At 47.6% G+C, this 22,205-nt stretch overlaps 1 protein-coding gene across 4 annotated transcripts in view; it reads left to right on the top strand.

The window, feature by feature from the left end:
* The first annotated feature begins 422 nt into the window (after positions 1 to 422).
* The window catches only part of SNX29 (sorting nexin 29), a 593,868-nt gene continuing 572,085 nt past the window's right edge, over positions 423 to 22,205 (top strand). For all 4 annotated transcript variants that reach the window (XM_032145365.2, XM_032145366.2, XM_058433797.1 and 1 more), the window contains exon 1: positions 423 to 521. In XM_032145365.2, the coding sequence (XP_032001256.1) occupies positions 515 to 521 (7 nt within the window). In that variant the 5' untranslated portion in view covers positions 423 to 514. The remainder of the gene's footprint in view (positions 522 to 22,205) is intronic.

The raw sequence follows: 22,205 nt of genomic DNA, 5'->3' as shown, positions 1-22,205 counted from the left end.
CTGGTTTCCTCTCATCATCCAGGTCTGGGCTCAAAAGTCGCCTCCTTAGAGAGGCCCTCCGGGATTGCCCATCCGCCTGTGCCCACGCTTTGTCCCGTTACTCTGTTTTTATTTCCTCTCCCGCTCGCATCCCTCTCTGGGACGAAGTCACCCCATCACTAGTGGCTTTCTTCTCTATCTGTCGCCCCGACAGGTAGTGGGAACCTCAGGAAGGCAGGGGAGGCGTCTTGGGGACTTGGGGACAGCGACGCCTCCTCGCGAGGTCTCAGGTCCACCCGGAGTCCCCAGCCCGCGTCGCCTCAGCACCGCTCTCCACACCAGGTCCGGCGACCTGGACCTGCGCCGGTGTTTACGTTCCGGGTCGGCGGGCGGGGCCTCGTCCGCGGCCAGGCTCTACTTCCGGGGCGGGGCGGCCGGGGCGGGGCTCCTGTCTCCCGGCCTGTCTGGAGCTCGGCAGCCGCAGAGGCGGCAGCGGCGGCGGCGCGGCGCAGGCACCGGCCCGGGGAGCGGCACCATGAGCGGTGAGTGGCGGCCCCGCCGCTGTCACCTGCCCCGGCCGCCCCGGCTCCCGCCGCTCCAGCTGCACACTCCGGCCCCTGAGTCCCCGCGCCCCGCTCCCTCGCAGACCGCCTCCCAGTGGCTCCCTTTTCCAGACCCCTGGCCCCCAGAAGTCCCGGCTCCTGGCCCCTGCTCACCTGCGGGTCTCTGATCTCCCGTGGCCGGGCACTCCTGGTCTCCTGACTCCTGTCCATCCATAAAAACCAGCTCCTAAACCCCGGTCCCCAGTTGTCCCAGTCCTGCGACCCCCTTGCCTAGTGTCCAGACCCCCAGTTCTGAGACCTCCCAGGTCTCAGTCTCTCCTAACTCCTAGACCCGCTGCGTCCCAGCTCCAGTTCCAGGTGCCCCATCCCCAGTCATTCCCGCTACCCAGGCCCCTGGTCTCCAGTCCCTGCAGTTTCCACACAGGCAGAGTCTTTCTGGACACTTAGTTTGCTGACCCCAGTACCCCCGTGTCCCAGGAGCTTTTGGTCCCCAGAGGAGCTCAATTCTCCAACCCCTTTGTCTGCCCCATCCCGCTCATCCCTCCCACCCCTGTTCCCAGTGCTTTGCTCTTCCCATCACCAGTTCTGCCCATCACTAGTTCTTCCCAGTTACCCACTCGGCTTCCCTCCCCGGTCCTGGCTTTTACATTTCGATGATCCTTTTCCATGTCTTATCCTGGCTCATCATTATCATTTAACATCTCTCTTGCCTTGTCCTGCATCCCTTCCCTTCTTGTCCCGTGCCCAGCCCATCTGGGGACCGTCACTTCGTCCTTGCTCTTCCCAGTCCAAACTTCTTCCTCTCACCATCGAGGGGGTGGTGTTGGTGGGGATGCTGGAAGTGAGAGGGAGGTGGGTGTGGACAGCTCGTCCTCAATGTTTTCTGAAGTTTAGTCCCTTGACTCTACCCTCCTTTCCTCTGAGGAGTCTTATTGGTGTTTTGGTGCTAAGTCATTCCTGGGTGTTGTATGTGGAGATGGGAGTGACTCAGGGAAGCCTCTCAGCTCTCCCCTGACTGTCTGTCCAGCCACTCTGGGATCTGGATTTATTTAGGAAGCCCCGCCTATCTTCCTAGTGCCTGTTTTCCCCTCACTGTGAAATTGTTTCTGAGGAATCCCTGCATCCAGCCCTCCTGGCCGTTGTCTTCCACGCAGGCATTTCTGGAGGTTGAGCGGGGGGCAAGGCCAGGGGATACTGCTGTCTTCAATTTTAACTTTTAAAGTTATCTCTGCGGACCTTTTTTGTTGTTTGTTTGTTTAAACAAGTGATGTGCCTTTTGTTTTTGTTATTCAAGGGTAAGATTTGTGAAATGGACAGTCCTAATAATGAGGGGGCTGGTGAGGGGGAGTTTCCTGGGAGATAATCCACCTTTGGTTGCCAAGTCAAATGATTTTAAGCCTAAGTATGGTTTCTGATTCGTGAATATTAGTAATACCACAATAAAGATGTTGTGAGCTGGCTTCCACCAGGAACTGAGGTAGGTTGGTGTAAGTGCAGGCCCTGAGGCAAGACGTCTTGGGTTCAAATCTTGGCCTTGCCACATAAAGCTGTGTGACTTAAGAGTAAGTTCTTGACCATTCTGGGAGTCCCAGCAAAATGAGGATACCTAGTAGTACCTGTCTCCTAGGCTTTTAATGACTGAATAACATTCATCAGGTAAAGTGACTGGTACTGTGAATATCACGAGGTGCCTTGTCAGACTCTCAGAGCTGCCTGCTGTTGTTTCTGCGAGTGCTCGTGGAGTAGGAGTGGGGTTGTTTTTGCCTAGTTTTAAGAGGAGGGCTGGAACTAGGCACTCTCTGAAAATCTTTTCCTTTTAATATGACCAAGGAGTCTTTGCCACAAGCTCACAGTTCTGGACCCTTTTCGTTCTACCTTTAGCACAAGATAAAATGAAATTGATAAGCCAATAGAAATTGATCAGTTTATCTTTCAAGGAGAAATAATATGAAAACTCTGGTGGCACGTGCCTGTAATCCCAGCTACTTCGGAGGCTGAGGCAGGAGAATCGCTTAAACCCGGGTGCCAGAGGTTGCAGTTAGCCAAGATCAAGCCACTGCACACCAGCCTGGGTGACAGAGCAAGACTTTGTCTCAAAAAACAAAACAAAACAAACAAAAAAAAAACTCAGCAAGTTTTAAAATTTAATTAAAAAATCATTACCTCTGCTGGTACCTGTAATCTCAGCACTTTGGGAGGCAGATGCAGGTGGATCACATGAGATCAGGAGTTCGAGACCAGCCTGGCCAACATGGTGAAACCTTATGTCTACTAAAAATACAAAAATTAACAGGGCATAGTGGCAGGCGCTTGTAATCCCAGCTACTCGGGAGGCTGAGGGATGAGAATCTCTTGAACCCAGGAGGTCGAGATTGCAGTGAGCCGTGATCATGCCACTGCACTGCAGCCTGGGCAATAGAGTGAGACTCAGTCTCAAAAAAAAAAAAAAAAAAAAATTGTTACATCTAAAGCCAAAGAGAAAAGGAAACCAACAAATGACTTTTTAGGAAAAAGCATTAAGGATGAAAACCTTCTTTTGGAAACATTGTAATTGAGGCAGAAAAAGTGGTCTGTGAAAATGGAAGGGGAAGTCCAATGATATATTTTAATTGTTTCTTGAGAATGCAGTTGAAAGTGGGTTTCCCCACTTGTGGGGTGGATAACTGGTACACGATAAAATAAAGTGGCATGGAAATATTTCCTCTTTCTTCTGTTCCCCCACTTATAATATTTTATTTATTTATTTTATTTATGTTTTAGAGATGGAGTCACACTCTGTCACCCAGGCTGGAGTGCAGTGGCAGGATCTTAGCTTACTGCAACCTTCGCCTCCTGGGTTCAAGCAATTCTCCTGTCTCAGGTTCCCAAGTAGCTGGGACTACAGACGTGTACCACCATGCCCGGCTGATTTTTGTATTTTTAGTAGAGATGGAGTTTCGCCGTGTTGGCCAGGCTGGTCTCGAACTCCTGGCTTCATGTGATCCACTCTCGAACTCCTGGCTTCATGTGATCCACCCACCTCAGCCCCGCAAAGTGCTGGGATTACAGGCGTGAGCCACTGCGCCCCGGCCGTAACATTTTATTTTATAGTGTATTTTAAAAACTCAGAATCTAAGTAAGGTTTAAAGAGTGCACATTGGTTTGTCTTTTAAATCTTTTAGGTCTCTCCCTCACCTCCTTTTTATTTTATTTTTATTTTTTATTTTTTGGTATTTTCAGAGCCGTGTAAACATCACCATTGTTAATTTCACAACATTTTAATTACCTCTGAAAGAAACTTTGTAACCATTAGCAGTCATTCATCTTTTCCCCTCCCCTCAGCCCCTGGGAACCACTCATCTACTTTCTGTCTCTGGATGTGCCTGTTGTGGGTATTTCATATAAATGAAATCATACAATATGTGACCTTTCTTATCTGGCTTTTTTCACTCGGTATAATTTACCTGAGGTTAAACCATGTTACAGCATATATCTGTACTTCATTCCTTTTTGTGGCCAAATTATATTCCTTTATGTGGATATCATATATTTTGTTTATTCATGCATCAAAAATGGGCATTTGAGTTGTTTCCACTTTTTAGCTGTTCTGAATAATAATGCTGCTATGAATGTTCACGCACAAGTTTTTGTGGGGGCAAGTCTCTTCATTTCTCTTGGGCACGTATGTAAGAGTGGAATTGCAGGGTCATATGGTAACTGTGTTTAACCATTTGAGGAGCTGTGTCAGACTGTTTTCCAAAGTGGCTGCACCATTTTAAATTCTCACCAGCAGCGTATGAGGGTTCTGTTTCTCCACACCTTTTTTTAATAATAAACATTCTAGTGAGTGTGAAGTGGTATTTCTTCGTAGTTTTGATTCGCATTTCCCTAGTGACTAGTGATGTTGAGCGTCTTATCTTGTGCTTATTGACCAATTGTGTATCCTCCTTGGAGAAATGCCTGTTCAGATCCTTTGGCCATTTTAACATTCAGTTGTCTTTTTATTGTTGATCTGTAAGAATCCTCTGTAATTTCTAGATACAAGTCCCTTATCAGGTTTATTGTTTACAAAAATTTTTTCCCCTTCCATGGTTCGTCTTTTGATTTTCTTTTTCCTTTTTTTTTTTTTTTTTTTTTGAGTTGGAGTCTTGCTCTATCGTCCAGGCTGGAGTGCTGGAGTACAGTGAGCAATCTCGGCTCACTGAAACCTCTGCCTCCCAGGTTCAAGTGATTCTCCTGCCTCAGCCTCTGGAGTAGCTGGGACTATAGGTGCACACCCCCACACCCAGCTAACTTTTTTGTAGTTTTAGTAGAGATGGGGTTTTGCCATGTTGACCGGGCTGGTCTGGAACTCCTAGCCTCAAGTGATCCGCCTACCTCGGCCTCCCAAAGTGCTGGGTTTACAGGCATGAGCCACCACGCCTGGCCAATTTTTGTATTATTGGTGTTGATGGGGTTTTACCATGCTGGCCAGCTGGTCTCAAGCTCCTGAACTCAATTGATCCGCCTGCCTCAGCCTCCCAAAGTGCTGGGATTACGAGCGTGAGCCACCGTGCCTGGGCTCTTTTCACTTTCTTGATGGTGTTTTTTGAAGCCCAGTCTTTTTTTAAACTGCAGGCTGCCCTTTAATCTCTCTCCTTTTTCCCCTTGCATTTGTTGTTGAAGGAAACACAGTTATTAATCCCAAGGATCCTTTGCAGGCCTCTGCTGATTGCATCCTTTTGGTGTGGCATAAAGTGTTTTTCAGTCTCTTGTATGTGCTATAAATTGGTAATTAGAGTCTGCTGTATTTTTGAGTTGAAAATGTTTCAGTAGAGTCAGAGGTGAGATGGGTGCAAAGCTGAATACATTAAGTACAAATAACACAAGATAAATGGGTATCATGAGGCCAGAAACAACTAAGATGACCATTAATTGGGGAGTAGGTAAACCTGCTGTGCTGTGGTCACCTGACGGAAAGCCTCAGAAACGTTAAAAGAAGTGATACGGATTCATACACATCACCGTGGCTGTGTCTCAATGTTAATGTTCTTTAAAAAAAAGCAGGGTGGGTCTGACGTGATTGTTCACACCTGTAATCTGAGCACTTTGGGAGGCCCAGGCGGTAGGATTGCTTGAGTCCAGGAGTTTGAGACCAGCCTGGGCAACATAATGAGATCTCATCTCAATTAAAAAAAAAAAGCAGGGTGTAGAATTATACCTAAAATATATACCTTGATGCAAATTAAAACATACACAAGACAATTTTTATGGATTCATATATGTATGTAGACCTAAAAAGATTATCAGGAAGAAAGATGCCTGCCAGACACGTGTAGGTGGTTATTGTAGGGTGGTGGTCACAATTTGTTTATTTTTCTTTAAAGAACTCAGTAGATAGGAATACTTGATTGCCCACCTCTTCAGACTATGTAAGGAATGCTGATTTTCAGATATGTGTTTGCTGTTACTGGGAAAGTAGAACTTGTAGAGCCAGAAAGTCATTATTATACTCAAGTTTTGTCTTTTCTAAGTGTTCATCCTGAAATTCCTGGATGCTCCTTTCCATCAGTTTTTTTTTTTTTTGGAGACAGAGTCTTGCTCTGTCACCCAGGCTGGAGTGCAGTGGTGCGATCTCGGCTCACTGGAAGCTCTGCCTCCTGGGTTCAGGCCATTCTCTTGCTTCGGCCTCCTGAGTAGCTGGGACTACAGGCGCCTGCACCACGCCCAGCTAATGTTTTGCATTTTTAGTAGAGACGGGGTTTGACCGTGTTAGCCAGGATGGTCTCGATCTCCTGACCTCATGAACCGCCCACCTCGGCCTCCCAAAGTGCTGGGATTACAGGCGTGAGCCACCGCGCCCGGCCTCCATCAGAGTTTTTTAAGGAGACACTGAGATTCCTGTTTCAAGGGTGAGGAAAGCCAGGCCCATAGTGATCAAATAATTTGTGTAACAGATGAGCTCTAAGATTCATCATATATCAGAGTTTTGGGCTTAATGGGTAACTTACTGGTGTTTCTTTCCTGATGTTAATGTATATTTTGGCAGCTTTCTATTAAAAAAATTTTTTTTTAATTAACGAATTTTTTTTGAGACAGATTCTGTGTTGTCCACGCTGGAGTGCAGTGCTGTGATCTTGGCTGACTGCAACCTCTGCCTCCTGGGCTCCAGTGATTCTCGTGCCTCAGCCTCCCAAGTAGCTGGGATTACGGGCGCACACCACCACGCCTGGCTAATTTTTTTTTATTTTCAGTAGAGATGGGTTTTGCCATGTTGCCCAGGCCGATCTCAAAATTCTGAGCTCAGGTGATCTGCCTGCCTTGCCCTCCCAAAGTGCTAGGATTACAGGCGTGAGCCACCGCACCTGGCTTACAATTTTTTTTTGTTTTTGTAGAGACTGGGTCTTACTACGTTGCCCAGGTTCATCTGGTACTCCTGGCCTTAAGCCATCCTGTCTCAACCTTCCAAAGTGCTGAGATTATAGTCATGAGCCATTGTGCCCATCTGCTTTTTCTTAGTTTTCTGGAATGTTGAAGGTCACAGTTTTCTCCTTGGCACTGACTGGGCCCTCTCTAGCAGTAGCTTGTACTTAGAATAAAGAATCAGCTGAAATGAATGAATGAATGAAAAAAGAATATTTGTGGTTTTCATTCAAAGTAGAAAAGTGATGCTGTCAACATTTTTTCCCCTTGTGAAGGCACTGGATTGATCTATGATGGTGGAATGCAAGAAGTACATGTTCCACCATCAGCAAACAGTTGACCCCCACCTCTGCTAGCAATTGGCGATGGACTAGGTCCTACTGATGTTGGTTCTTCTGCCTCCTGGTTGCTTGACTCCGAGTAACTGATAGGAACTCAAATGCTTAGAGCTCTTAAAATTTGGAACTAAAATCAAGATTTTATAGATTTCTCTAAATTGTGGCAATGTGAGCATATTTCCAGATAAAGCACCTTCCATCTGCCACTGTCTTGTCTATACATAGGCCATGTATTTGCAGTGGGGGTGATATCACCCCCAAGGGGGTGAACACTGGTTCTCAGGAGAGGAGAAAAAAAACTTACTTGGATGTATAAAGCACAGATAGGCATAAAGTACATACATAAACAGATGTACATTGTATCTGTGGTATTACTTTTTCATGGAGGGATGATTAGCAAAAAAGTGTCTAAAAAGTATCCTTAGGGAGAAAGAATGAAAAAGATTGAGCTGGACACAGTGGCTCACACCTGTAATTCCAGCACTTTAGGAGGCTAAGGTGGGAGGATCGCTTGAGCCCAGGAGTTTGAGACCAGCCTGGGCAACATAGTGGGACCCGTCTGTGTACACACACAGACACACACACACACACACACACACACACAAATTAGCTGGCTGTAGTGGTGCATGCCTATGGTCCTAGCCACTTGGGAGGCTGGGCTGAGGTGGGAGGATCACTTGAGCCTGGGAGGTTGAGGCTACAGTGAGCTGTGAATGTACCATTGCACTCCAGCCTGGGTGACATAGCTAGACCCCTCAGACCCTGTCTCAAAAAAAAAAAAAAAAAAAAAAAAGATTGAGAAACACTGATATAGGCTGCAGTAATTTTATTATTATCATACAACTTTGCATCTTGCTTTCACCATTAACATTTCAGGATAAAACTTTACCACACTGCTCCATGGGTTCTCTATTGATCACTTTTATGGACTGTACAGTCCATCATTCATCCATCATTTTGCATGTAGTGCAACTTTTAACTATCGATTCTAGTTGTAGAAACTTAGTCTATCTTCCTCTCTCCCTCTCTCCCTCCCTTCCTGCCTTTCTTCTTCTCTTTCCTCTCTTTCTTTTTCTTTTGAGACAGGGTTTTGCTCTGTTGCCCAGGCTGGAGTGCAGTGGTGGTACAATTATAGCTCACTGCAGCCTTGACCTCCTGGGCTCAAGTGATCCTGCCACCTCAGCCTCCTGAGTAGCTAGGACTAAAGGTGCGCCACCACCCCCGTCTAACTTTTTAATTTGGTGTAGAGACAGGATCTCACTATATTGCCTGGGCTGATCTTGAACTCCAGACCTCAAGTGATCCTCCTGCTTCAGCCTCCCAAAGTGCTAGGATTACAGGTGTGAACCACTATACCTGGCTTTCCTTCATTCTTTTTTGTTTCTGTTATAAGTAATGATGCAGTGAACATTTTTTTTTAAGGTAGTTTTCCATCCTTTAGATATGTCTGTAGGGTGATTTTCCAAAAGTAGCATTAACATTGAAGAGTTTATCACTTTTGATTCCTTTCTTTTTGGCCTATAATTAAACTCAGTTGAATTGATTTGATTTTTCCAAAGTGGTTGCACTAGTTTCAAATGCTGCCAGGAAGAATAAGGGCTCTGGTGGAAGCAGAGGTTGGCCAGAAATTCGGGATTCAACATTCAGCAAACATGGGATGATAATTTGGTGCATCCTCTATCACTTATCAAAAGGTTGTTACCACTGGGGTCTGTTGAAGCAAAAGGATTTTGTTGGGATCGTGCTGAGTGTGTTAGCCAGGACTGTTTTCAGTGGAATGTGGCAGAAGCTGATCAAACTGATTTCAACAACATGGGAATGTATGGTGTCTTATAATGGAAAAGTCTAGACATAGGGCTGGCTTCGAGCTTAGCTGGATCCACGTGTTAAAGGACTATCAGGATTATCTTTCTGTCTGGCTGTCAACTCGTCTTTTCTCTCTGTTGGCTTCATCCGTAGGCAGCTGTGCCTCCACGGAGCGGGCTGGCCATGTGGTCATCCTGCGACCCATCATTGTGACTTTGGTTGGCCAGGTCTGGACCATAAGTCTAGTCTGGAGCCTGTGGCTGGGAGTCCATTCTACTAAATTGTCTGAATGGAGGATGAATTTCAGGGGAAGGGCTGCTGTAATTGTGGATGGGGTGGTTAGGAATGTGGTGTAGCAACAGAGGCTTCATGAGGCAGGTGGCTCCTGGGTTTTCTTCCTGAGCAGCTGAAAGGGGTGGGAATTGGCTTATCTTTTTTTTTTTTTTTTTTTTTTTTTTTTGAGATGGAGTCTCGCTGTGTCACCCAGGCTGGACTGTAGTGGCGCGATGTTGGCTCACTGCAACCTCTGTCTCCCACATTCAAGCGATTCTCCCGCCTCAAGCGCCACCATGCCTGGCTCATTATTGTATTTTTAGTAGAGATGGGGTTTCGCCATGTTGGCCAGGCTGGTCTTGAACTTCTGACCTCAGGTGATTCACCGCCCTCGGGCTCCCAGAATGCTGGGATGACAGGTGTCAGCCACTGTGCCTGACCAGAATTGCCTTTTCCTGAGGTGGGAGAGCCTGTAGGGGAGCAGGTTAGGTGGGGGCTGAGCAGTTTGAAGCCTGCAAGGGGAGTGAGGACTCTTTGCCGTGCCCTGACTTTTTGCTGTCCGGGAGCCCTTCAGAGACCTGGCGCTAGTGTTTCGTCTGCCCACCCAGGCAGTACCCTACTTCCTCCGAGGAGGGAAACTTGCCCACTCCATCTCATTTTTCTTTGCTTGCATCTGTGTTTCTTGGAATCTGCTCTTTCCTCCTACAATTAAAAAAAAAAAAAAAAAGCAAAAACCCAAAATGACATTAAAGACTATTGTGAACACAGAATATACCTTTAAATATACATTCCTGGCACATTTAATATGTAAATTTGTAGGTATTCCTCTTCTGCCTTTGCTCAAAGCATACACTATATATGCATTTTGCATAATTGCATTGTATCTACGTTTGAATGAGCGTTTCTGCTTACATGATAGCACTTATCCACGTTCCTTCTCTTCACAATTCTTTGAAAAGGCAGCATAGCATTCCACCAAACTGATGTACCGCAGCTATTTAACCTCTCTCCCATTGCAAAAGACAGTCAATTCCATTTATGGTATTCTAGGATAGGATTGGTGGGCGTTTCCTGTGAAGGGCCAGATAGTAAATATTTTCTGCTTTGTGGGCCATCTGGTCTCAGCCTCAAGTATTCATCTCTGCTGTCGTAGTATGAAGGTAGCCACAGACCATGGGTAAATGAAAGGACGTGGCTGTGTTCCAATAAAACTTTATTTAGAGAAAGTCAGCAGCTGGATTTGGCTTGGGGGCTATAGTTGACTGACCCCTACACTAGGACACTGCAATAAAAATCTTCGTGTCCACTGATGCTCAGGAAGCCATTGTGTTATTGTGGAAAAGCTTTGGATGCAGACAAGTTCTGGATTTAACTCCCTGTTGAAGAAGTTGGGCAGTTTTTTGTTTTCTGTCTTATTTTTTTGAGACAGGGTCTCACTCTGTCACCCAGGCTGGAGTGCAGTGGTGCCGTCATAGCTCACTGCAGCCTCAACTTCCTGGACTCAAGTGATCTTTCCTCCTCAGCTCCCCAGGAGGCTGGGACTACAGGTGTGTGCCACCATACCTGGCTAATCTTTTTTTTTGTTTGTTTTAAATTTTCATAGAGACAAGGCCTCACTATGTTGCCTAGGCTGGTCTCGAACTCCTGAGCCCAAGCAGCCCTCCCTCCTTGGCGTCCCAAAGTGCTGGAGTTACAAGCGTGAGCCACTGCACCCGGCCTGGGCAGATTTTTGAACTTCTCTGACTCTTACTCTTTTTTTTTTTTTTTTTTTGAGACAGAGTCTCGCTCTGTCACCCAGGCCGGAGTGCAGCAGTGTGATCACTGCAACCTTCACCTCCTGGGTTCAAGTAATTCTCCCACCTCAGCCTCCCGAGTAGCTGGGACTACAGGCGTGTGTCACCACGCCCAGCTAATTTTTGTATTATTAGTAGAGACTGGGTTTCACCATGTTGTTCAGGCTCGTCTTGAATTCCTGGCCTTGTGATCCGTCTGCCTCGGCCTCCCAAAGTGCTGGGATTACAGGCGTGAGCCAGCACTCCTGACTCTGACTCTTACTCTTAATTCCCTTTTCAGAAAATGGAAATTAAAAAGCAAGTAATGAATGTATAGTGCCTTTCTCAGGACCTGGAACATAGAGGACCAGGTGAAATTGTTATTTGTATCTTTTCTCATTTTCCCTGTTCCTTTTTAGCTTAATTTCCAAGGTGTCAAAAGGGATTTTGATTTATTTTTGTAGCTTTTGATATGCATTGCCACATCGCTTTTCAGAACTTACTGCTCCCATAGATTGTTACCAGTGGTGTGTACTTGATTCATCATAGCTTTACCAGCATTGGGGAATTTCACTTTAAATGTTTCTTGGAGGCTGGATACGGTGGCTCATGCCTGTAATCCCGGCACTTTGGGAGGCCCAGGCAGGTGGATCACCTGAGGTCAGGAGTTTGAGACCAGCCCCAACAACATGGTGAAACCCCATCTCTACTAAAAATACAAAAATTAGCTGGGTATGGTGGCAGGTGCCTGTAATCCCAGCTACTCGGGAGACTGAGGCAGGAGAATCACTTGAACCTGGGAGGCAGAGGTTGCAGTGAGCCAAGATCACACCACTGCACTCCAGCCTGGGCGACAGAGACTCCATGTCAAAAAAACCTAAAGTTTATTGGTTAATTTGTAGTTACATAATGGTGCCATGTGGTAGTTATTAATATACATATAATTTGCATTTCTCCAACCAGGAGGGAAGATATTCTTTCTTTTTTGAGATAGGATCTTGCTGTGTCGCTCGGGTTAGAGTGCAGTGGTGTCATCAGTGCTCACTGCAGCCTTGACCTGTAGGCTCAAGTGATCCTCCCACCTCAGCCTCCCTCATAGCTTGGACTACAGGTGTGTGCCACCACGCACGGCTAATTTTTAAAAAACTTTTTGTAGGGACGGGGTCTCACTGTATTGCCCAGGCTGGTCTCAAACTCCTAGGCTCAAGCAATTCCCTTGCCTCTACCTCCCAAAATGCCAAGATTACAGGTGTGAGCCACCGTGCTTGGCCTATTGTCTCTTTAAAGTTTTTGCACATTGCCATGCTAGTGTTTTTGTTTGTTTGTTTTCTACAGCAAGAACTGCTAAACTGGGCTGGCCTCCTGTTTTGCAAATAAAGTTTTATTGGAACGAAGCCATATCTATTCAATTACTATTGTCTATGGTTGCTTTCAGGCTGCAATGGCAGAATTGAGTAACTGTGACAGCGAGTGTATGACCTCCAAAGCCTAAAATATTTATTGTTTTGCTCTTTACAGAAAATATTTGCCAATCCCTGCTCTAGCGTAATTTTTTTTTTTTTTTTTGAGATGGAGTCACACTCTGTCGCCCAGGCTGAAGTGTAGTGGTGTAATCTCGGCTTACTGCAACCTCCACCCCCTTGGGTTCAAGCGATTTTCCTGCCTCAGCCTTCCGGTAGCTGGGATTACGGGTGGGCGTCATCATGCCTGGCTAATTTTTGCGTTTTCAGTAGAAACGGGGTTTCACCATGTTGGCCAGGCTGGTCTTGAGCTCCTGACCTCAAGTGATCTGCCTGCCTCGGCCTCCCAAAATGCTGGGATTACAGACGGGAGCCATCACACCCGGCCTGCTCTAGAGTAAATTGATGGTCCCTATTCTTTGCTCATTTATTTTGTATTTGATCTTAGACACCATAAGCCCACATGGATGGCCCGAGCCCATCTGTCTGCATGCAGAGCCTGTCTCTTTCCATTATGTGCTGGCAGACAGTCTGTCCTTTTGCGCTTTTGTCCTGGGCCAGCTGTGCCTCCTCACCCTACAATACTGGGAGCCAGCGCCCTGACTTTGGAGAAGAACGATTGTCCATTTTATCTGTGCGTGTGCTAAGGCTAGAGCAGATAAAACCACCACCTCTCTCTGCCCATGACGGGAATGAGGCAGCCGCTGTGCCCTGGCCAGTTCTCATCCTTTTTATTTGAAGTAGCAACTTGGGGAGCCACAGAAGTGAGCTGCACCAGAATCTAGATTCAACAATTGTTGAGTTCCTTCTGTGATGGAGAGTTCGTGAGGCTCCCGTCTATGTCCGAGAGCTCACAATGCATAATCCCTCCCACGATGGGGATTACATCAGCGGTATGGCAGGACTGCAGGGCCGTGGGGAGTACTGTGTAGAGAGAGAGACCAATGTGCCCCTTGGGGGACCCTCTGCAGGAAGGTTTCTCTGAGAAGGGAACGTTTGAGTCAGCCATCGGGAGGTTGTCTTTTTTTTTTTTTTTTTGAGATGGAGTCTTGCTCTGTCGCCCAGTCTGGAGGGCAGTGGCGCAATCTCTGCTCACTGCAAGCTCCGCCTCCTGGGTTCACGCCATTCTCCTGCCTCAGCCTCTCGGAGTAGCTGGGACTACAGGCGTCCGCCACCGCGCCCGCCACCGCGCCCGCCACCACGCCCGGCTAATTTTTTGTATTTTTAGTAGAGACGGGGTTTCACCGTCTTAGCCAGGATGGTCTCGATCTGCTGACCTCGCGATCCGCCCGCCTCGGCCTCCCAAAGTGCTGGGATTACAGGCGTGAGCCACCGCACCCGGCCCAGGGAGGTTGTTTTTTCTTTGGCGGCACTTTGATGACGGAGCCCTTTTTCTGTGCCAAGATTGAGCCATTCAAGGAGTGAGCCTGGTTTTGTGGAGGTGGAAAGGTACAAGGTTTGGGGTAAAATGTCAGGTCTGTCACCTCTGAGCTGTTCCTTGGGTAAATGATCAATGCCTCCAAGTCTCAGTTCCTTTGTCTGTTTCACCAGGGCGGCCAGCCCCCACCTTCCAGGTAGATGTGAGGGTTAAACGTATTTATGGCGGATTGGCGGCGGACCTGGCCCCAGGCGTGTTGTGTTTGTTTCATGCCGAGTTGGCTGGAACATTGTTCTCACAAGAGTATGATTAGGTGCCAACTAACTGACCGAAAAAAGATGGATTTTCAGCCTCTCTTGAAAAACGAGGAGATGGGGCAATTGCTGGTATTGCTGTGAGGTACTGTCTGCTAGAGCTGGCTAGCAGCTGCCATCTCGAGAGGGGCACCTGCTCTGCTCTTGGCGATCTGTGCCTTGCCAGCCCACCCCGCTCATTTCCATGCCTCACCTGACCCCTTGGGCATTGCAGGGGTCCCTCCTGGTCTTGTATGTGCCCCAGGCATATATTGGGCAGCCCTTTCTGCCCCCCTCCTCCTTCTGCTTTCTTTCAGTTTCTTTATTTGGAATGGTTGTGGATTTTGGGGGGTGGGATGGGAATTAAACAATAGCAGCAACACTGAAGTCATCATTGGGCTGGTAGCGCCAGGCATCCCAGATGCCCGCCAGTGTAATTGAGGATGAATTCTGCAGTGACAACAGGTTGATGATGTCCTTGTTCCCTGCAAGACTCTGTATGTGGGGCCTTGGTTACAGGGCGAGGGAAGATGGGAGCATGATTATGATGAGGGCCTGGTCTACAGCCTGCTGGGGAACTCTCACGTTTAGCCATCTAACCGCACAGTGGCTGTAAGGTCTACAAACACAGACCCTATTGTTTTAATTTTTAACCTGCCATCCTTCATTATTTCTGCCAGGGCAGTGGGCTGTTAAATCCAGCCCAAGACCTGTTCGTTACACATTATCTATGGCTGTTTTTCACACTGCAGTGGCAGAGTTGGGTAGTGACAGCAACCCTTTGGCCCACAAAGCCTAAAATATTGACTGCGGGACTCTTTCCAGAAAAAAGTTTGCTGATCCCCCATTCTAGGGTATGCTAAAGGTGCAGGTTCAGTGAAAATCAGACAAATCATGTGAGGCAGCCCGCCACAGATGCACACGCAAGGCTTAGAGAAATGCTGTGTTCATTGCAGTTTTGCAGGGCACATTGGATGAATCACATAACACCATTGTGTGTATCCTGTAATACTAGTAAGTCATTTATTGTGTATTCATCTGTGCTTCCAGATGCTCTAGCCACTGCATAGATAATTCAGTGCAGGGTAAAGGAAATGAGAGCAAAAGGGCCAGAGCTAGGAACAGCAACTGAGGCAGGGGTGGCTGTCACAGAGGGCCTTTGCCATGAGACTTGCCATCACGAAGGAAGAGCCATGCCAGGCAGGGGGAGATAGGGGTGCAGGAGGGGCCCGTGGAAGCAAGGCATGGTTTCTATTACATTTATTCATTTTATTTTATAGACATATAAATATATGTACATTTATTTATTTATTTTTTATTTCATTTTATTTTATTTTGAGATGGAGTCTCACTATCACCCAGGCTGGAGTGCAGTGGTGTGATCTCGGCTCACTGCAACCTCCACCTCCCAGGTTCAAGTGATTCTCCTGCCTCAGCCTCCCAGTTAGCTGGGATTACAGCTGCATGCCACCACCTGAGGCTAATTTTTTTTTTTTTTTTTTAGTAGAGATGGGGTTTCACACGTTGGCCAGGCTGGTCTGAAACTCCTGACCTCAAGTAATCCACCCACCTCGGCCTCCCAAAGTGCTAGGATTACAGGCGTGAGACACCTCACCCAGCTGGGAGTAGCTTTTCTACTGTGTGATTCAATATGGGGACTGGGTTCTCCATGCAGTTGCCTTGTCTAGCCCTTGGGAGAATCCTGCTGTAGTTGTTCCTTAGAATAGGAACATTTTCTCAGCCAACATCTACCTGTTGCCGTCCTTCTCATAAAAATATTGGGCCAAGAGTGGTGGCTCACACCTGTAACCTCAGCACATGGAGGGACTGAGGGAGGAGGATCATTTGAGGCCAGGAGTTTGAGACCAGCCCAGGCAACATAGCGAGACCCTGTCTTTACAAAACATACAAAATTAGCCCAGTGTGGTGGTGCATGCCTGTAGTCCCAGCTACTTGGGAGGCTGAGGTGGGAGGACTGCTTGAGCCCAGGAATTGGAGGCTGCAGTGAGCTATGATCATGCCACTGTACTCCAGCCTGGTTGACAGAGCCAGACTCCATCTCTTAAATTTTTTTTTTTAATTGAGGTGAAATTCACAAAACAAAGAATTAACTGTTGTTCTAAAGCAAGCAGTTCAGGGGCATTTAGTACAGTTGCGTTGTTGTGCAATCAGCACTCTATCTAGTTTCAAAACATTTTCATCACCCAAAGGAAACTCCATATCCATTAAGCAGCAGCTCCCCATCCCCCTACCGCCCCAGCCCCTGGCAACCATCTGTCTGCCTTCTGTCTCTATGGATTTACCTGTTCCATCCTTCCCAGTTTTGCAAGCACGGCTCAGGGTCCCAGTTGTTCAGTGAGCTTGCCCTGGTCCCCACCAGGATGACAGTGTGGTGTGTGGAAGGAACACTTGCCTGAGAGTTAGGGAGAGCAGAGCTCAGCCTCCAATGCAGCACTTGCTTGACTGTGTGCCCTTGGGCAGAATTCATTGCACACAGTAGGCACTCAAGGAGCATTGCCTTCTTTTTCTTTTCTCGCTTGTACCTGCTTAATGTGTCACAAGGATCTCACCAGGGAAATGTCCAGCATGACGTCGCCTCCACCACTGCATGGAGAGACAGGGAAATACCACTACTTAAATATCTGCAGGGCCGGGTGCGGGGGCTCACGCCTGCAATCCCAGGACTTCAGGAGGCCAAGGTGGGTGGATCACCTGAGGTCAGGAGTTCGAGACCAGCCTGGCCAACATGGCGAAACCCCATCTCTCCTAAAAATACAAAAAAAAATTAGCCAGATGCGGTGGCGGGCACCTGTAATCCCAGCTACTCAGGAGGCTGAGGTAGGAGAATTGCTTGAACCTGGGATGTGGAGGCCTCAGTGAGAAGAGATGACGCCACTGTACTCCAGCCTGGGCAACAAAGCGAGACTCCATCTCATAAATAAATAAATAAATAAATAAATAAATAAATATCTGTGTGGCCTTGATTAAGGGGCTTGACCTCTGTGGAATGGGAACCAGTTTACGTGGCGCTCCAGGGTTGCGAGGGTTAAAGAAGGAATATAGCCGGAGTGCCTGGTTGCATCCTGCTTGTTTTCCCCTCCGCACGTGCCAGGGGTCCTCTTTCACCCTTTCATCTCCCAGGGCAGCAAACACAGAGGCCTGGATTGAATTGCTTTGCCTGGGCTTTGGAGAGAAGGTAGCTAGTTGAAAGGACTTCTGGGAGCCAGAGGTCTTGATACCTTGGGGTAAGTGTTGCCAACAATGATGATAATGATAGCTAATTTTATTAAACGCTTGGTATATACCAGGCACTGTTCTAGGTGTACAATACAATTTACCTCATTTCATCGTCCGAAGAGGTAGGTTCTCTGATGAGCCTGAAGCAGGGAGGTTAAGTGACTTGCTCATGATCACATGGCTGGTGGAGTAGGATTCTAACCCATGCTATCCTGTTCTTAATTTCTGCTGTTTCTCTCCAGGAGGTCACTGTAGCTTGAATGGCGACCCCAGGCAGAAGGCTAGAGGTTTGTGGTAAAAATTAATGTAGGACCCAAAGGACGCTAAACATTAAATATTAGATCCTGAGGGTTCTAAACATTGAAGACAAAGGCCGGGTGTGGTGGCTTACACCTGTAATCCCAACACTTTGGAAGGCCAAGGCAGGCAGATCACCTGAGGTCAGGAGTTTGAGACCAGCCTGGCCAGCATGGTGAAACCCCATCTCTACTAAAAATACAAAAATTAGCTGTGCGTGGTAGAAGGAGCCTGTAATCTCAGCTACTTGGGGGGCTGAGGCAGGATAATCGCTTGAACCCGAGAGGCAGAGGTTGCAGTGAGCCGAGATCGCGCCATTGCACTCCAGCCTGGGTGACAAGAGCGGGACTCCGTCTACAAAATAACAACAACAACAAAACATTAAAGAGAGACCCAACTAGGTGACTGACTTTCCCGTGCACATGAGGTTTCTGAGTAGAGTTAGGGGGTGTCAGCTGACAGCATTTCTCAGACAGGTTTGTGGACCCCTGGAGGTATTCCCTTGGGTGCCTTTCCATTTTCTGTTTTCATTTTGATGGTGATGTAAATGAGAAATAAAAAGAAGCCTGTTCTTGTTCAGCTGGTTGACTACTGGCTGGGGGCTGCCCCTGGAGACGAGGCAGCAGGAAGATGGGGTTTGATCAGTCCTGTGTTGGAAAGTGTTTGCTGAATTTGCAGTGGGCCACTGCTGCAGGTTGTGATGCAGGTCGAGGGTGAGCAGGGCTTAGCAGCTAGCAGGTCCAGGATCCCATGGACTTGGAAGTGAATCCCTTCTCGGCCACTTCCCATGGGTCTAGCCCTCGGTAAAGGTCTTTTCCTCTCTGAGTCACAGTCTTCTCTGCTGAATGGAGCCACTTTTCCGTCTTTGTCAAGGATTAAATAGGTCATTTAATGACAGCCTGTGGTTGGGATTCAGTAGGTGGGCACATTCTTCCTGCTTCTCTCTGAGTGGCGGCAACATTTGAAGCTGGCAGATTCTTCTGGGCGCTGGTGGAGGTGCTGTACTCTCCACTTGATTCAAAGGGAGAAGGTAAGAAGGAGACTGGTAGCATTGATTGCTCTGCCTGCCTGTCTCTGCAGTCTCCATAGACTGTAGAGCAAGGAGGGCATGATCTCATGCAGAAACCAGTGGCCAGACAAGGGAAGTGACTCTCCCCGTCACATGGCTAGCAAACAGGCCGGGCAGGATGAGAGCTCAGGCCTTGTGACTTCCCGCTCAGTGCTCTCCATTGTTCCTCTCAGTTGATAAGTGGTCCTGAGACCACCTGTGCTCCCTGCAGCCTAGTAAACCCCCTTCTCTCTTATTTATTTATTTTTGAGACACTCTCACTCTCTTGCCCAGGCTGGAGTGCATTGGCGCAATCTTGGCTCAGTGTAACCTCCGTCTCCCAGGTTCAAGCGATTCTCCTGCCTCAGCCTTCTGAGTAGCTGGGACTACAGGTGCCCGCCACCACACCTGGCTAATTTTTGTATTTTTAGTAGAGACAGGGTTTTGCCATGTTGGCCAGGCTGGTCTTGAACTCCTGACCTCATGGGATCCGTCTGCCTTGGCCTCCCAAAGTTGCTGGGATTATAGGTGTGAGCCACTGCGCCCAGCCGACCCCTTTCTTTTAAGCTCATTCAGGGCTAAGTTGGCCACAGCTGCCCCTTCTGAGGTCAAGATTATCTCACTGGTGAGCTTCTTGCCTGCAGAGAGAGATCACAGCCAGGAAGTGTGAGCCTCTGGGTTGAGACCTGCACAATCTCGGGTAGTTTTTATATAAAGAACAGGTTTTTCTTTTCTTCCCCCCACCCCATCATGAAAAGAGGCTTTGCAGAGTAAGTCAGAGGAGGCTGCTGACATCTCATCCAGAACAAGCAGTAGAGCAAAATACTCTAAAAAAAAAAAAAAAAAAAAAAAAAAAAGGCATTGAGGATCATTGTGTATGTCAGGAAGGGTAGGTGCTAAATCTTTGTTATTCAAGCGTGAAAGGAGCCAGCAGTATCAGCTCACCTGGGAGCTTATGAGAAACACAGAGTCGGCCGGGCATGGTGGCTCACACCTGTAATCCCAGCACTTTGGGAGGCTGAGGTGGGTGGATCACGGGGTCAGGAGTTTAAGACCAGCCTGGCCAACATGGTGAAACCCTGTCTATACTAAAAATACAAAAATTAGGTAGATGTGGTAGTGCGTGCATGTAATCCCAGCTTTTCAGGAGGCTGAGGCAGGAGAATTGCTTGAACCTGGGAGGTGGAGGTTGCAGTGAGCCGAGACTGGGCCACTGCACTCCAGCCTGGGTGACAGAGCAAGACTCAGTCTCAGAAAAAGAAAAAAGAAAAGAAACAGAGAGTTAGGCCCCATCCTCAACCTCCTGAATCAGAACCTGCTTTTTGGACTGGGTGCCGTGGCTCACGCCTATTATCCGAGCTCTTTGGGAGGCCAAGGCAGGAGGATCGCTTGAGCCCAGGAGTTCAAGAGAAGCTTGGGCAACCTAGTGAGACCCCGTCTCTAAAAAACAAAAATCAATAAATTATCTGTGAGTGGTGCCCTGCGCCTGTAGTCCCAGCTACTCGGAGGGCTGAGGCAGGAGAGTTGATTGAACCCAGGAGGTTGAGACTGCAGAAAGCTATGATTGTGCCACTTACTGCAGCCCACGTGATAGAGATACTGTCTCAGAAAAAAACGCCAAAAAACAAATTGCTGCTTTTTAACAAGATCTCTAGGAGATCTGTGTGGACATTAAAGTTTGAAAAGCACTGCATTAAAAAATTATCGCTAGGGAGATGAAAGAGATTTTTATTTTCTTTGTACATTTTTTCCCGATTTGTTATTATTCTGTTTTTTTCCTGCATGAATTGCTTTTATGATGAGAAAAAAATAGCAAAGGCATTTCCAGTGCGGGGAACCCTGTCAAATTTCCAGTTGGCATTGCTCAAGGGCAGGTAGAGCTGTCGGGTCTCATACTTGGAAAAAGGAAGAAAGCAAGCCTGACTTTTCTATTCTGGTGAAGGAGGGAAGATCAGAATCCAAACCCTGGATTCTGAAACAAAGAGCGTTTGAATGATAGACACAGGTGTCAAGAGGTGTCAGAGGACCGTGGCCAATGGGTCTGCAGCCATCCTGAGCGATGCCTTGAGATGCCTCATGGCTAGTGGGAATGGTGTCTAGGCTATTCTTGATCGAAGCCTCTTCCAGAAAAAAATACTAATGGTACTTTTTGAAGAGTCAGTTGTTTTAGCGTGTGTCTCAAAGGATCTGCTGACTGGTTTCATCACCAGGCCTGGGGGTAAGACAGGATCCTTGGTATCGTGGTCCTAACACAGGCTTTAGAGGTCTGGAGTCAGGATCACTGTTCCACCAATTAGTATTCAAATTTCAACAGAGTCTAACCCCTTTATCATGGCCCACACGATCCTATGTGACTGGCCTCTGCCTGCCTGTTTGATCTTTCCTTCCGCTTTTTTGCTTTTTCTCAAGCCACAGCAAACTTCCTTCTAGTCCTGGAAGACCAGAGCCGAGCTTGTCCTACCTCCGAGCCTCTCCCGTTGCTGTTTACCCTGTCTGGAACACTGGCCCGCCCTATCTTTCCATAGCTGCTGCTTCTCTTTATAGAGGGCTCAGCTCAAATGTCACCTGTGCACAGAGGCCCTCAGTGGCTGCCTTGGCTAAAGCAGCCTTCTTGCTTCCTCCCTATCCCATCACTGTCTTTGTTGTATGACTCTCTAACACTTTTTCATTGATTAGTTTACATATATATATATATGGAGATAGGGCCTCACTCTGTCACCCAGGCCAGAGTGCGGTGGCACGATCTCAGCTCACTGCAACCTCTGCCTCCTGGGTTCAAGTGATCCTTCCACTTCTGCCTCATGAACAGCTGAGACCATGGGTGTGTGCTACCATGCCCGGCTAAATTTTTGTGTTTTTGGTAGATACACGGCTTCATCATGTTGCCCAGGCTGGTCTCAAACTCCTGATCTCAAGTAATCTGCCTGCCTCAGCCTTCTAAAGTGCTGGGATTACAGGTGTGAGCCACAGTGCCTGGCCTTCTAGTAGGATTTTAGCTCCATGAGAAGATGGCTCTTTTATACCATTTAACTCCTGTGTCCTCAGCTCTTAAAACATTGCCTCACACACACTAGAAGTTAAATAAGTCCTGGGTGGATCAACGCACACAATCACCTGACTTCCCCGAGCTTCAGCTTTCCCATCTGTGTTTGGGATCCTGGCTTGTAGGGTGGATGTGAAGATGAAGGGAGATGATGCGTGCATAGTGCTCAGCTTGGTTCCTGGCATGTAGGATGCACCCAGCACATGGTGGTGGTTATCAACCAGCTGGCCCTGGCTTGACCTGGAGGAATCACTGACCATCTCTGAGATAATGCCCTGCTGCTACTCCCTGGCGCAGGCCACATAGAGTTGCCCAAGACGGAAGCAGCCTGATGGCA

The sequence above is a fragment of the Hylobates moloch genome, unplaced genomic scaffold (assembly GCF_009828535.3).
Source record: "Hylobates moloch isolate HMO894 unplaced genomic scaffold, HMol_V3 SCAFFOLD_23, whole genome shotgun sequence".
Taxonomy (NCBI): Eukaryota; Metazoa; Chordata; class Mammalia; order Primates; family Hylobatidae; genus Hylobates; species Hylobates moloch.
Note: the sequence above shows the minus strand (reverse complement) of the source record. Positions and strands in the feature narration are given on the sequence as shown.